The sequence below is a fragment of the Triticum aestivum genome, chromosome 2A (assembly GCF_018294505.1).
Source record: "Triticum aestivum cultivar Chinese Spring chromosome 2A, IWGSC CS RefSeq v2.1, whole genome shotgun sequence".
NCBI lineage: Eukaryota > Viridiplantae > Streptophyta > Magnoliopsida > Poales > Poaceae > Triticum > Triticum aestivum.
Window position 1 is genome coordinate 374,971,953 of NC_057797.1, and position 15,152 is coordinate 374,987,104.

The 15,152-nt window shown below is 51.4% G+C and overlaps 1 protein-coding gene across 2 annotated transcripts; it reads right to left on the reverse strand.

Moving 5' to 3' along the window:
- Positions 1-11,905: 11,905 nt before the first annotated feature.
- LOC123188707 (E3 ubiquitin-protein ligase RHF2A) lies at positions 11,906-14,615 on the reverse strand. 2 transcript variants are annotated; one of them, XM_044600940.1, is made up of 8 exons: positions 14,423-14,615; positions 14,018-14,234; positions 13,865-13,911; positions 13,318-13,380; positions 13,139-13,238; positions 12,706-13,034; positions 12,488-12,595; positions 11,906-12,386 (listed from the first exon to the last, which is right to left on the reverse strand). In XM_044600940.1, the coding sequence occupies exons 2-8, from the start codon at positions 14,147-14,149 to the stop codon at positions 12,083-12,085; spliced, it is 1,083 nt and encodes a 360-aa protein (XP_044456875.1). In that variant the 5' UTR covers positions 14,150-14,234; positions 14,423-14,615; the 3' UTR covers positions 11,906-12,082. The 2 variants fall into 2 exon arrangements, with proteins under 2 accessions (XP_044456875.1, XP_044456876.1); XM_044600941.1 differs by having other exon boundaries at positions 14,361-14,602.
- Between the last annotated feature and the right edge of the window lie 537 nt (positions 14,616-15,152).

Genomic DNA, 15,152 nt, shown 5'->3' on the forward strand with positions numbered 1-15,152 from the left:
ATAATCCGAGTATCGAGTATACTCCGGGCAAGGCCAATGTGATTGCTGACGCATTGAGCAGAAAGGCTTACTGCAACAGTCTGATTCTCAAGCCTTATCAACCCGAGCTTTGTGAAGCTTTCCGCAAACTTAATCTGCAAGTTGTTCCTCAAGGTTTCCTCGCCAACCTTCAAGTCTCTCCTACCTTGGAAGACCAGATTCGCCAAGCCCAGCTTCTTGATGCTATGGTGAAAAAGGTGAAGATTGGGATTGCCAAGAGTCAACCCAAGTACAAGTGCTACCGCCTTGATGACAAGGATACTCTCTTCTTCGAGGATCGTATTGTTGTACCCAAAGGTGACCTCCGTAAAGTGATCATGAACGAGGCTCACAATTCTCTCCTCTCCATCCACCCTGGGAGCACGAAGATGTATCAGGACCTCAAGCAGGCTTATTGGTGGACTCGAATGAAGCGCGAGATTGCTCAATTCGTGAATGAATGTGATGTCTGCAGAAGAGTGAAGGCAGAACACCAAAGGCCAGCTGGTCTCCTCCAACCTCTTGCCATTCCAGAATGGAAGTTTGACCACATTGAGATGGACTTCGTGACTGGGTTTCCAAAGTCCAAGCGTGGCAATGATGCTATATTCGTTGTCATCGACAAACTCACCAAAGTGGCTCACTTTCTGCCTATCAAAGAGTCAATCACTGCAGCTCAATTGGCGGAACTCTATACCTCTCGAATTGTCTCTCTGCACGGTATTCCACAAGTGATCTCTTCAGACCGTGGCAGCATCTTTACCTCCAAGTTTTGGGATTCTTTTCAGAAGGCCATGGGCACCAACATCCGCTTCAGCACAGCTTTCCATCCTCAAACTAGCGGTCAAGTCGAGCGTGTCAACCAGATTCTTGAAGATATGCTCAGGGCTTGTGTGATCTCCTTCGGCATGAAGTGGGAGGATTGTCTTCCTTATGCTGAATTCTCCTACAACAACAGTTTTCAAGCAAGTTCGGGCAAGGCCCCATTTGAAATTCTGTATGGCAGGAAGTGTCGTACCCCTCTCAACTGGTCTGAAACCGGTGAACGTCAGCTTTTGGGTAATGACTTAATCACAGAGGCAGAGGAAATGTGCAAAGTCATTCGAGATAACCTCAAAGCAGCCCAATCCCGCCAGAAGAGCTACTATGATAGTAAGCACCGTGATTTGGCTTTCGAGATCGGAGATCATGTTTACCTCCGCGTCTCTCCTATGAAAGGTACTCGTCGCTTCGGTATCAAAGGGAAGCTTGCCCCTAGATACGTGGGACCTTTCAAGATTGTCAGCAAGAGAGGCGATCTCGCCTATCAACTCGAGCTTCCTTCAAACTTTGCAAATGTTCATGACGTGTTCCATGTCTCTCAGCTCCGAAAGTGCTTCAAGACTCCTGACCGCACCGTCAACTTCGAGGACATTGAGCTCCAAGAAGATCTCTCTTATCGTGAGCACCTAGTTGCTATTCTTGAAGAGACTGAACGCAAGACTCGCAACAAGTCAATCAAATTCCTCAAAGTCAAGTGGTCACACCATTCCGACCGTGAAGCTACCTGGGAACGCGAGGATCACCTCCGTTCTGAGTACCCGGCGTTCTTTCAGTCCTAGATCTCGGGACGAGATCCTTTCGTAGTGGTGGAGTGTTGTAACACCCCGGATGTAACTTTCCCAATTTGTACTCCAACTCTTGCCGTTTCCGGCCTTAAGTTATTTTATTTTCTCGGGTTCGGGTTTTTGTCTCCGTGTGTTGTTGTCGTTGTCATGCGTCTCATATCATGTCATCATGTGCATTGCATTTGCATACGTGTTCATCTCATGCATTCGAGCATTTTCCCCGTTGTCCGTTTAGCATTCCGGCGCTTCGTTCTCCTCCGGTGGTCATTTCTACCTTTCTTTCGTGTGTGGGGATTAAACATTTCCGGATTGGACCGATACTTGCCAAGCGGCCTTGGTTTACTACCGGTAGACCGCCTGTCAAGTTTCGTATCATTTGGACTTCGTTTGATACTCCAACGGTTAACCGAGGGACCGAAAAGGCCTCGTGTGTGTTGCAGCCCAACACCCCTCCAAGTTGGCCCAAAACCCACCTAAACCCTCTCCATCATCTAGAGCGTTCAATCACGATCGCGTGGCCGAAAACCGCACCTCATTTGGTCTCTCCTAGCTCCTCCTATGTATAAATAGGCATCTCCCCCAAAAATCCCGGATCCATTCCTACCCTAACCTAGCTCCCCGTCTCTCTGCGCGCCGGACATCGCCGCCGCCCCAACCGGAGGCCGACACGTGGCGCGCGGGAGCCCCACATCACCGCCGCCGCCCGAGGCCCGCCCGGCCCGCTCGGGGCCCCCGCGGCCCAACCGCCGAACGCCGCCGCCTGCCTCTTCCTCCGCCCGAGCCGGCGAGCTCCGCCCACCTCACCTCGCTGCGCCGCCGTCCTCGCCGACGCCGCCCCGCCTCCTCGTCGCCGGCGCCCACCTCGCGCCGGGCGCGCTCCGACGCACTGTCTGCCCCCTCGGCTCTCCCGTCCTCCGCCGGCGACCTCCTCTGGTCGCGCATCGCCTCTCCGGCCGCCGGTTTCGCAACCCGGCGAGAGCGCCGCGCCTCGGTCCATGGCCCCGATCTGATTCGTGCTACAGTAACCTAGAGGGGTTGACTTTGCTTTCCACCCCTCTAAGTGCATTTTTCATCGTCATAACTCCTCATCCGTAGCTCCGTTTTGGCATATAGCATATCAAAATGTTCGCCTCAGAGAGTACATCATTTCATTCCATTGGCATCATTTTCATTAGGAGTTGATCTTGGATGCCCTAAATGCTGTAGAGAGGGCTACTTGAGATAATTGGCACTGATCATGCCTCTCCATTTAGGATATTTGTCATTTTGTCATGTTCTGTGTGCATAGATATGCCCATGAGCTCTACATATGTTTTGTTAAGGGTTTTGCCATCTTTCCAGAGGTGCAACCCATGTATTTTTGTGATGTGTGTGGTGACTAGCACGAGCTTGCAAAGTGAGGCACTTGGTAATGCTGATTTCAGGGACTTAGCATTTCCACTAAGTCCTTGAGCTGTTTATCTCATATGGCCATATGTTCATGTTGTTTCCTAGTGATCCGTGCCTCTTTTGAGGATGATCAGTAAGGATGTTTTGTTAATCTTGTAGTGCTCTATCCATCCATGTCTTTGTTTGCAATTATGGAGCACCCTAGCTTGAGTCAATCGAGCTCTACTTTTGCTACTTCGTGAATCTGGGCAGATTGTCTACTTGTTAGCGATTTTGCCGATGATGTTGTAGTTGATCCGTGCATGCTATGCTATTGTTCTTGCCATGTCTAGCTTGTATTTTGTGTATTCTTGGTGGGTGTATGCTTAGATTATCATGACTTGCTCCGTAGTGAGTGCATCAAGCTCGTAAACATGCCTACTTGATATCTGTTTCAGCATGCTCCAGTTTTCACTAAGTCTGAGAACTGATTATGTTTTTGCCATGTTCACATGCTTGCAATTGTATTTTCTGATCCCTTTTGGCTCAAGGTCACTAAGGGACTTTTGTTAAGCTCTTTGAGTAGCTCCATGCCATGCTTTACTTTGCCATGTTCAGGTCCTGTAGCATGTAGTTTTGTTGCTCCGAAGTGTGCTACCTGATCTGAAATTCCAGACAAGTGTTAATTTCACTAAGTCTGAAATCTGTTTGCCATATGCATTTTTGCCATGCTTGTTTGAACCTGTTAATGGATGATTTGGCCGTAGCTCAGTGCTAGACTTTTGTTAAGCATCTTGAATGAATCCCTGCCATGTATTTTGTTGCCATGTTTGGGTGCTGTAGCTTGTTCATCTCATTGCATTTAGATGGCTACTTGCTGTAAATCGCAGACCGGTGTCATATTTGAATCGCTTGCCATTTCCAAACCGTAACTCCGATTCCGGCGTTCTTTATATCATTTTCAAGCGATTTCATCTCATATTTCCAGTGGCACACTTGGATTCCCAAGTTGAGGCCAGGTTCATGCATCCCTTGTCAAATCTTGCATATGCATCCCGCATCGCATCCCGCATAGCATATCATCTTTGCATCATATTGTTTGAGCCTTGCACGTGGTTGATTGTGTCCTTGTTGCTTGTTTGTCTTGTTTGGGTAGAGCCGGGAGACGAGTTCGCTAACGAGGAGCCCGTTGAGTTTGCTTTCGAGGATCCAGTCAACTCTGACAACTTTGCAGGCAAGATGATCATACCCTCGAAATCACTACTATCTTTGCTTTGCTAGATGCTCGCTCTTTTGCTATGCCAATGCTACGATGCCTACCACTTGCTTTCAAGCCTCCCAAATTGACATGTCAAACCTCTAACCCACCATGTCCTAGCAAACCGTTGATTGGCTATGTTACCGCTTTGCTCAGCCCCTCTTATAGCGTTGCTAGTTGCAGGTGAAGATTGGAGACCGTTCCTTCTTGGAACCTTATTTACTTGTTGGGATATCATTATATTGCCATGTTATCTTAATGCATCTATATACTTGGTAAAGGGTGGAAGGCTCGGCCTCTCGCCTAGTGTTTTATTCCACTCTTGCCGCCCTAGTTTCCGTCATATCGGTGTTATGTTCCCGGATTTTGTGTTCCTTACGCGGTTGGGTTATAATGGGAACCCCTTGATAGTTCGCCTTGATTAAAGCTTTTCCAACAATGCCCAACCTTGGTTTTACCATTTTCCACCTAGCCTGTTTTTCCCTTGGGTTTCCGGAGCCCAAGGGTCATCTTATTTTAACCCCCCCCCCGGGCCAGTGCTCCTCTAAGTGTTGGTCCGACTGAGCTGCCTGCAGGGCCACCTCGGGGAAACTTGAGGGTTGGTTTTACTCGTAGCTAGTCTCATCTGAGTGTGCCCTGAGAATGAGATATGTGCAGGTCCTATCGGGATTTGTCGGCACATTCGGGCGGTGTTGCTGGTCTTATTTTAACCTGTCGAAGTGTCTTGAAGAACCGAGATACCGAGTCTGATCGAAACGTCTCGGGAGGAGGTCTATTCCTTCGTTGACCGTGAGAGCTTGTCATGGGCTAAGTTGGGACTCCCCTGCAGGGATTTGAACTTTCGAAAGCCGTGCCCGCGGTTATGGGCAGATGGGAATTTGTTAATGTCCGGTTGTAGATAACTTGAACCTTAACTTAACTAAAATGAATCAACAGTGTGAGTTACCATGATGGCCTCTTCTCGGCGGAATCCGGAAAGTGGAAACGGTGTTGGAGTAATGCTTGCGCAGGTTGCTCTCTAGTTTCTCGCTTGCGCTTTGCCTCGTCTTCTCGCTCTCTTTTGCGAACAGGATAGCCACCATATTTGCTAGTCGCTTGCTGCAGCTCCACATATTTACCTTGCCTTACCTATAAGCTTAAATAGTCTTGATCGCGAGGGTGCGAGATTGTTGAGTCCCTGTGGATCACAAATTACTATTACACCAGATGCAGGGCCTGATGATTCCGCTCCAGATGGCGCGCTAGAGCTCAAGTGGGAGTTCGACGAGGACTCTCAACGTTACTATGTTTCTTTTCCTGATGATCAGTAGTGGTGCCCAGTTGGGGGTGATCGGGACCGTGTCGCATGTTGGGTTATCTTTTATTTTGGCGCCATAGTCGGGCCATGAGTGTTTGGATGATGTAATGTTATTTATGTACCTTGATTGACGTGACGAGTGTAAGCCAACTATGTTATCTCCCCTTTTATTATCTATATTACATGGGATGATGTGAAGATTGCCTAACTTGCGACATATGCCTTCAATGCAATTATGCCTCTAAGTCGTGCCTCGACACGTGAGAGATATAGTCGCATCGAGGGTGTTACAGCCAAGAGTTACGAAGGGCCTCATATGGGCCAAAAGACGTCATGGGCCATACATGGGCCAGAACATAAAATTGGCTGGAATCATATTGGATGGCCCAGATGACGCTACTGGTCCTAATTCGGATAGGTCGTAACGGGCTCTGGGTTAGCGGGCTGTAAATGGGCTATATGCGAACAGGCTGTTAACAGGCTTGCCGTGGGCTGGCCCGCCACCTTTTGACCAAGTCAAACGGGCCGGCATTTTCACAGGAATGGGCCTCTGTTCGGCCATGCCACGTGTCGACGTATCATAGGCGCCTTCGGTCCAATGAGTGGATGACATCTGTCCCAACGGTGAGGCGACACGTGTTTTCTCCAGCCAATGATGATTTTACACGTGGAAAATCCCCATTGGTCGGGGCTATTAGCGGGTTATCGGATCCAAAACCGGACCCGATAGCTTAACGGTGTTGCGTTATGGTGGATGCCACGTGTCGATCACCCTTGACGAAAGCACTTCTGTGACGCGCAATTTATCGTCATGGAAGTGGACACTTCCGTGATGATAATTTTGGTAATGTCATGGAACACTTCTACGACAGCACAAGTATGACTATCTTGATTCAGTCATAAAATCTTCATGGATGTACATGCATGACAAAAATGCGACCTACTGTGACAAACACGTATCATCATGGAAGTGTTTTTTTGTAGTGTCCGTCGCCGCGTAATTCTCCCGGCTCCGACTCCGATGGTGGTACCAGCCCCGGCCAGGGCTCACCACCTTGCCCCGAGCCATGGCCGCACCTCTATGATCACCCTCCTGTGCCACCACGTCATGATGTTGGCGGCCCTTCACACCGGTCTGGTCGTTCCAATCGCCGCCGTGGGGGATGTCGACACAACCGCCCGCTCGCCGTTTCACGCATCTGGCCTGCGGTCCTCGGACCGTACCCGCTAGTCGTGCCTGGTGTCACGCAGGCCCCGGCAAGGCTGCACTTGGGGGACAAGGCGGCTTTCCAGAATGCCGCGGCGAGCGTGGGCTCGGAGATGGCCATTGGGCATCCCGCCCCGTTCGATGTTGTGGGCGCGGCCAGTTCAAATTTGTACTCGGCTGACCAGGTCGTCACTCATGTGCCTTCCGCCCCGCGACGCGCCAAAGCGCCATCGTCCTACACACCTGCATGCCTTTTGGAGACAGGCGCATGCTCCCAGATAGATCTCGCACCCGTGGCCTCTTCTGGCCTGCTCCTGCTCTGTGCGACCCCAACGGGGATCGAGACCAATCCCGAGGCGTGTAACAATGGGCCACCCTCCTCGCCTCATGCTGGGCAGTTGGCCCTGTCTGGCCACGTTGCGGGCCCCCCGAGCCCTTCGTGCGGCCCCGCCATCAAACCACCGGCCGTCCCCACCTCGGATCCTACCATGCGTGATTTGCCCGCAGCGATTCCGAGTGATCCCGTGCCCGCGATGCCGGATCCCACCCATGCCACCGCTCCAGACTCACCACGTGGAGCGCATGCCAATGTGGAACCCCTGTATGCATTTTTGGAGTCCATCCAGCGGCTGATCGCGCAGATTCTTCCTGTGCCTTCCTCCCGCAGCCGTAGAAAGGAGTTGCCGCCAAACTCCACACCTCGAAGAAGTGGCAGGATCGCCAAGGCGGACTGCGGGCTCAGCTCCAAACTCAAGGCCAAAAAGCTAGTCCTACACCGCCTCGGGCTTGTCTCAGACGACGTCCCCATCTCTGCAGCAACCCTGGCGAAGTACGAGCGCCTCTTTCAGAGGCCGCTGGCGCACGATGTGCTAGAGGCGTTCACCGACCTCTTCGGCTGGTGCATCCCAGAGCTCCTCAACCTGCCCGTCGGCTTGCTCTCCCCCCTGCCTCATGCTGTCGAGGCCTAGTGGTTGTCTAGGCCACCACAGGACCCTACCGTTTCTCCATGGATTACAACCTTTGCATTGTACTTTGGAACGTGCGTGGCCTCAATGCCCCGGCCAAGCGCACCGTCGTTCGCAGAGTGATCACCATTGCATCACCTTGTATCGTTTGCATCCAGGAGACTAAGATGGCTTCCCTTTCTTCCTCGCTTGTCACTAAGACGCTCGGCCCTTCCTTTTCTGAGTTCTTCTTCCTTCCCGCGGATGGGGCCCGTGGGGGCATCCTGCTTGCTTGGCGCTCAGACATGATCGCGCTTTCTGATCCATGCCGTGGCGAGCACCACATCACCGCCTTAGCCTCCTCTCTTGATGTCACGCATCATTGGTGGCTTACTGATGTATATGGCCCGCGGGAAGATGATGACAAGATTTCTTTCCTCGGTGACCTTAGCGAGGTTCGATCATCGTGCGCTGGCCCTTGGATCCTTGGAGGCGACTTCAACATGATCACAGGGGCGGCGGACAAGAATAACTCCTGGCTCAACCATCGGGTCATGTCTTGCTTCCGCCGCTTCCTCGCTGATGAGGAGCTGCGCGATATCTATCTGCATGGGAGGCGCTATACATGGTCGAGTGAGCGCGGCACTCCGACCCTCACACGCATCGACAGGGTCCTCTGCAATTCTGCTTGGGAGGAACTCCACCCGCAATGCATGCTTCGCTGCCTCTCCTCCGCAGCATCCGATCACGCGCCTCTTCTCTTAGATTGCACCACGCGCTCGCATGGCACCAAGAGATTCCACTTGAGAGGTTCTGGCCGCGCACCAATGGATACATGCAGGTCATGCTCGAGGCCTGGGCTACCGCGGCTGATGAGCCGGACCCGTTCCGCAGATTGGTGGCATGCCTTAAGACCACCGCTCGGCGCCTCCAAAGATGGAGCACGAAGAATATTGGGGACGTGTCCCGGCAGCTTCTGGTTGCTCGCGAGCTGATTGCGTGCCTCGATGCGGCTCAAGATTTGCAGCCCCTCTCCCTAGCCGAGGCTTGGCTACGTCGGCGCCTCAAAGTGGCGTACCTTGGCCTCGCTTCGCTCGAGCGCTCGATCTCGCGCCAACGAGTCAGGCTTTCCTCGCTGCGGGACGGTGAAGCGGGCCAAAAGTTCTTCTAGGTGCATGTTGCACACCGCAAGCAGAAGAACCGGATCTTCGAGTTGCAGGTGGGGGACACCTCCGTCTCTGACCTTGCCGCACTTGCTGAAGCCGCCTACCATCACTTCACCTGAATCCTTGGAATGACGAAGCCACGGCCTTTCTCCATTGACCTCTCTGCGGTCCACGTCGGGCCCTTCGACCTCTCCGGCATCGACGCGCCTTTCTCTGAGGATGAGATTTGGGCTGCTGTCAAGAGCTTACCGCTTGGGAAGGCGCCAGGCCCCGATGGATTTACCGCTGAATTTCTCCGGAGTGCTTGGGACGTGATCAAGCATGCCATTTGCACCGTCTTCGACAAACTCTATGCGCTCAACAGGCGTGGTTTCCAGCGGCTCAACGAGGCGCTCCTCACTCTTCTTCCAAAGAAGCAAGATGCGGCGGCTCTCTTCGACTATCGCCCCATTAATCTCATTCATCTCATCGCGATGTTGTTCGCGAAGGCGCTCTCTCTCCGGCTGGCACCGCATTTGGGCAAGATGATTTCCACGAATCAGAGCACATTTATTGCCGACCGGAGCATCCACGACAACTTCCTCCTTGTCCAACAAATGGCTAGACTTCTTCATAACCTCAAGATGTCACGGATGCTTCTCAAGCTCGACATCGCGAGGGCGTTCAACTCGGTGGCGTGGCCTTTTCTGCTTGACACGCTTCGGCACCTAGGCTTTGGAAACCGTTGGTGCGAGTGGATCTCCATCCTGCTATCCACCGCGTCAACGTGTGTGCTCATCAATGGCGTCCCCGGGCAGCCAATTCTTCACGCATGCGGGCTACGGCAAGGGGACCCTATTTCCCCAATGCTCTTCATCATTGTCATCGATGTGCTCAACTCGCTCCTTCAGCGAGCCATTGAGCAAGGCCTCCTCCAGCGGTTGACCACAAGGCACCTGGCATCGAGTGTTTCCCTCTATGCAGATGATGTCGTTATTTTCAGCCACCCCGACACCCGCGACATCCGCACCATTCGCTGCTTGCTTGACATCTTCGGCAAGGCTTCAGGGCTCCGCACAAACTTCGCCAAGTGCTCGGCCGCGCCCATCCGATGCACCGATGAGCACATCGCCACGATCGCGGCTGGGATGGCATGCCTGATTGCCCATTTCCCGGTGAAGTACCTCGGCCTCCCGCTCTCCATCCGCAAGCCCTCGACGATCGACCTCATGCCGCTCATCGACAAGCTTGAGAAGAATCTTTCCACTTGGCATGGGTCCATGCTCTCCCTCGGGGATCGCCTCGCGCTCTATAGGCATGTCCTCTGTGCCATGCCCATCCCCATCCTCGTCGCCATCGCCGTCAACAAGACCATCCTCACTCAGGTCAACCGAATCATTTGAGGCTTCCTTTGGGTTGGCTGCAAATATGCGCGTGGAGGACAATGCCGTGTGAATTGGGACCGAGTGTGTCGCCCCACCTTTCTCAGCGGCATGGGGATTCATGACCAGCAGCGCACTGGCGTTGCCCTGCGCACCCGATGGCTTTGGCTCCAGCGTACCGACGCTTCGCGCCCCTGGAGCCAGCTTCACCTTCCTCATGACCCTGCGGCCATGCAGATTTTCAGAGCTTCCACCGTCTGGGAGGTGCGTGATGGCCGTACCTGCAAGTTCTGGACCGACTCCTAGATCGAGGGCAGGGCCATCTCCGAGCTCACGCCTCTGGTATTCTCTTTGGTGTCTTGGCGTCACCCCCGCGACCGAACGGTGGCTGAGGGCCTACCCTGGCGTGCATGGGTGCGTGACATTGCCGACGCGCTTGGCCCGGCCACCCTCCTTCAGTACGTCGACCTTTGGCATGTGCTGCAAAACGCAACCCTCGCGGCTGGGCCGGAAGTGGACGGAGTTCGGCGTCTACTCCACCAAGTCCTGCTACCTAGTGCTCTTCCATGGTTCTACGATCGACGCTTCATGGAAGCTTACTTGGAAGACATGGGCCCCCTACGCATCAAGGTCTTCATCTGGCTTGCCTTGAAGGATCGGTGTTGGACGGTCGACCGCCTCGCCCGACGAGATCTGCCCCACAACGGCAGATGTGTGCTGTGTGACCAGGCCACCGAGGACATGCACCACCTATTTGCTGCTTGCCCCTTCTCCCGCCAAATTTGGCATGAGGTCCTCTCTTGGTGTAGATCGACTGCCACGATCCCAAGTTCGGACACCATTCGCGGAATGGCGGATCGACACCTGCTCTTATCACCATTGGCGGAATGGCGGATTGACACCTGTTCTTCATCACCCACGGCTCTGCGTAGAGGACTCAACTCCATCATCACTCTCACCGCATGGGCAATCTGGAAGCACCGGAATGGATGCGTCTTCGATCAGTTGCAACCCTCCGCCACAAGTCTGCTTCAATCCATTCAAGAAGACGCTTGCTTGTGGGCTAGCGCCGGCGCCAACGGCTTGGCGAACATGATCTCTGAGAGATAGGTTCTAGCATAATGTATCGGGGACGAGCAGCCCCTCCCCTAACTGCTCCTGCTATTTGAGCCCGCGCCGGCTTGTGTACGCGTGGCCAATGTAGTCATCCCTCTTCCTATCAATGCAATGATATGCAATCTTTGTGTTTTTGCGAGAAAAAGAATCAATGGCACAACAAAGCGCGCCCCTTCAAGTACAGACAATCCATCAGTCCATGGCCTGGTTAGCTATTTGAGTTGAGTACAGACAATCCATCAGTCCATGGCCTGGTTAGCTATTTGAGTTGGAAAGCAAAGCAGAGACCAAAGAACATGTTAGGCCAGAAAGAAGTGCAAGTTTTGTGTATCGGTGCCACATTCGGAAGGAATACAAGACTGCGAAATCGATGCAGATTTTTTGTCAACAATGAACAGAAATTATCTGTGCAGTTACTGTTCTGCATCTCTATACAGAGAGTTCATGGAGACATGAATCTCATATCACGACTCTGATGTTCCCTTCACTATGGCTCCTAAGATGGCCTGATGAAACAACTGACTGTCGTAGCCTTGCAGGTCTACGAAGAAACGAACAAGAGCTACTGTGTGGTAGACGTTGCACCACCCTGGTTCATATCATTCTTGAAACCAGTTCTTTACAGCTGCATCTTTGGTTGCACAAATCAAACATGTTACATGTGACTGTTCTAATAGTACCAGATGCCAGGTTCAACTCGCAGCTAAAAAATAAGTTCATCTTTCATGGTAGAAGATGGTTCATTGTGAACCAGATCTCGACGCACAAGTTGCCGAAGACGAGGCGCCATTTACGGAAGCACAAAAGTTGGACGACGCGGCCCCCTGATTATTTGTAGCAGAAGAAACATTGTCCGAAGAAGCCGATGAGGGCCCAGAGCCACTCCCATCCCTCGTTTCTAGCCGCTCCATCATGCGAGACACAGCAGCGATTCCGGCATTAACCTCCCTCCTCACATCAGAACCAAGACTCGATATCGTGTCACTCCGAGAGAGCCACCGTTCCTTCCACCCACGGGTGTTCTTCGTTATCGAGTCCTTGTACCTAGCATTGTTAAGGGAGACCACAAATATAAGTTGGCTACAATAATGTTGGTTTTCCAATTCCAAAGGTCTCTGAAGTTTGAAGGAATCAGAGAGTATTACTTGACCGAAACCGACTGCAGGCGAGTCTTGAGTGTGTTTGAGAAAGATTGTGGATCGGATGGTCCAGCTCCATCCTGGTTGATGGGAGATGCTTCATCACCAGAAATTCTGATCAAGGTCATTATGTAGTGAGTGTTAAACAAATATACATGAGAAGAAAAAAAAACACCGATGTAGGCCGTCCGGTAGTTATGTCATCATATGAAAATAGGAATCACCTATCATTTGATCCAACAGGGCAGTTAGATGAAGTATTATTGTGCACTAGTATGTTGGCAGATGCTTCTTCCATGGCATCCACAGGAGCAGACATTATAGCAGGAGAATGCTCACTGTCCCCTACTTGTGGTGAATCTGAAGAAATGGGGTCACTAGAGGTAGTTTCAGTTGTCGAAAATACTACAATTTGTGTGCGACCGTGTGGTCCTGATCTTCCGCGGTGGCCTTCCCTTCTACCATGGCGGTGCGACCTACGTGTCACGGCAGCAGCGGCCAGGTGTTGCACGAGACGTTCTTCAAGCTCAGCATCATCTGTATCAACTGGTACCTGGGAGAAATAGCAGCATCAGCAGCAGTACAGGCATTGGGTGGATCGAGACATGGCAGCAAGAAAGCAATTGGTAGAAGGGCAATGGAAATGCGAAATGACACCTCAAAATGTCCGAGCATTGGATGGCGAAAAACGGCGGTCGTGCGTGAGCGATCTGCTTGCACATTCTTCTCCTGTTCAACAGCCTCAAGGAGCTCTTGACTGTAATTCAAGAATTTAAGTGAGACTTGGCTAGAAATGTACAATTGATCTCACTCCTGGTTTACATAAGAATTTCTACCTCAGAGGGTCCTTCATGCTGATTGCCTGCCAACACATGGGACACTGGGAGCTTCTCTGGCACCTACAACATCAATTACGTTAGTACATCAGAATATATGATAAGGAGTCGCAGTCGCAACACAACGATGTGGTAAACCAATCAACCAACAGTTACAAAGAGAAATTGCAACCCTTCCGAATTACAAGTGACAGTCAATGGGTCATTGTAGTGATCAAGCTACTATATAGTACTCATCTGAAAGTTTCATCTGAGAGTTTCATCTGAAAGTTCTGAATGAGTGGCAGAAGTAAGAAATGAAGATAAATGGTGCAGAACAACAAATCCTCCGGCCAAAAAGTGCAACACAGGAAACCAATCATTCAGCATCCAAAATATAAACTGCAACTCTTGAAAATATAATGTGGCTCTCGAATCAATTCATCGATGTTTCAAATCTTACCATGAACAACCTAACAGCAGCAAACTGCATACTCGTATGATAGTTTCAGGCAATATCATTCTAAATTTCTAACGGAATGGTTACAGAACTTGACATGGTCCTCACCACTCAAGGATGCACTGGAGATGGAAATCATGCTTGCAGCTTGTAACCTGTGGCAGTTCAAAACAAGAAACCAGAACTTCAGACACGTCTACCACCGAATCGAAAGATTTCCATGGCCAATCACCATTACATCCCCAAGCGAGAGGTAGGTACCGTGGAGGGGTCGCTGTCGCAGAAGGCCTCGAGGCAGATGCTGCAGGCGTCGTCGCAGGCGTCCTGCACGCCGCCCTCCACGAAAGCCGCCGCCGACGAGAGCTTCTCCATCTTGGCTGCCTTCTCGTCCATCCCTCCCTCCCTCTCTCTCTTTTTACTAGCCTATCAAGAACCGAATCGACCGCAGGAATGGACCGCTGCCTCCCCCGCGCAATCCCTGCAACAACGCGAACGGCAAGAATTAGATATAAAATTCGCGCGGAAATCCAAGCAATCGAGGTCATTCAAAAACCAATCAAGATTGTATGAAGAAATGGAGGAAAATTCGCCCCCAAAATCGCACCTTATCCACCTAGCTAGACCCAAGATTAACAAAGCGAGAGATCGAGATCGAGTGGTTCTGACCGAGTATCCGGGCTTCTCGGATAAAAACAGCAACTCCGTGTGGAATCGTTCTCCTTTGACGGCCGCGACGACGACGACGACGGAGCACGCCTGCGCGGGGGCGACGAGGTCGACGAAGAAATGGCCGCTTTAACTCTCTTCTCTCTCTCTCCGCGTGCCCCTCGTCTGCTTCACGCCAATGACGGGTAGACCCAGATGTCGACCCGTTTTGGGGTCGCTAAAACTGGTGGGCCCGTCCTTAGTTTGTGCGGTTCCATCACTGACATGCGTGGACCGCCATACGGAGCAGGGTTGGTGGGGTACGGTGTGGTGCTAATATTATTATTTGGCTCCAGCTCTTCGATTTCACTCTGCAAGGATGTTTAAAAAAATCGTACTAAAGGATATTAATCATATTTTCCTATTTTCCTAGAGACATACAGATATCTGGAATCTATAATAATACATAAATAGTTGATCCCCACTAAGTCTAATTCTCTCAACATGCATCCCTTCACATCATCAAATATGTCAGGTCATCATCCACTAGAACTATCTTGTAGGACATGCATACGCCAATTTAATTGTTCCATCTCCAATAGTCCAACATATATGCAAAGCCTTTGTTCACATATAATTATATTCAAAAGTAATAACTTTTGATTTAGGTCATTTCATTCATATAGAATGTGTCCAAAATTAATCTTTAAGCTCCCGCAGCAACGCGCGGGGAAATCATCTAGTTTTTTTA

Bases quoted from the DNA above. Each gene is read 5' to 3' on its own strand.
- LOC123188707 (XM_044600940.1), bottom strand. From the start codon at position 14,149: ATGGACGAGAAGGCAGCCAAGATGGAGAAGCTCTCGTCGGCGGCGGCT. The intron at 12,596-12,705 runs GTGATTCCTATT...GACCTTGATCAG, and splicing joins CCTGTTGGATCAAATGATAG to AATTTCTGGTGATGAAGCAT. The intron at 12,387-12,487 runs GTAATACTCTCT...TAACAATGCTAG, and splicing joins CTGCAGTCGGTTTCGGTCAA to GTACAAGGACTCGATAACGA.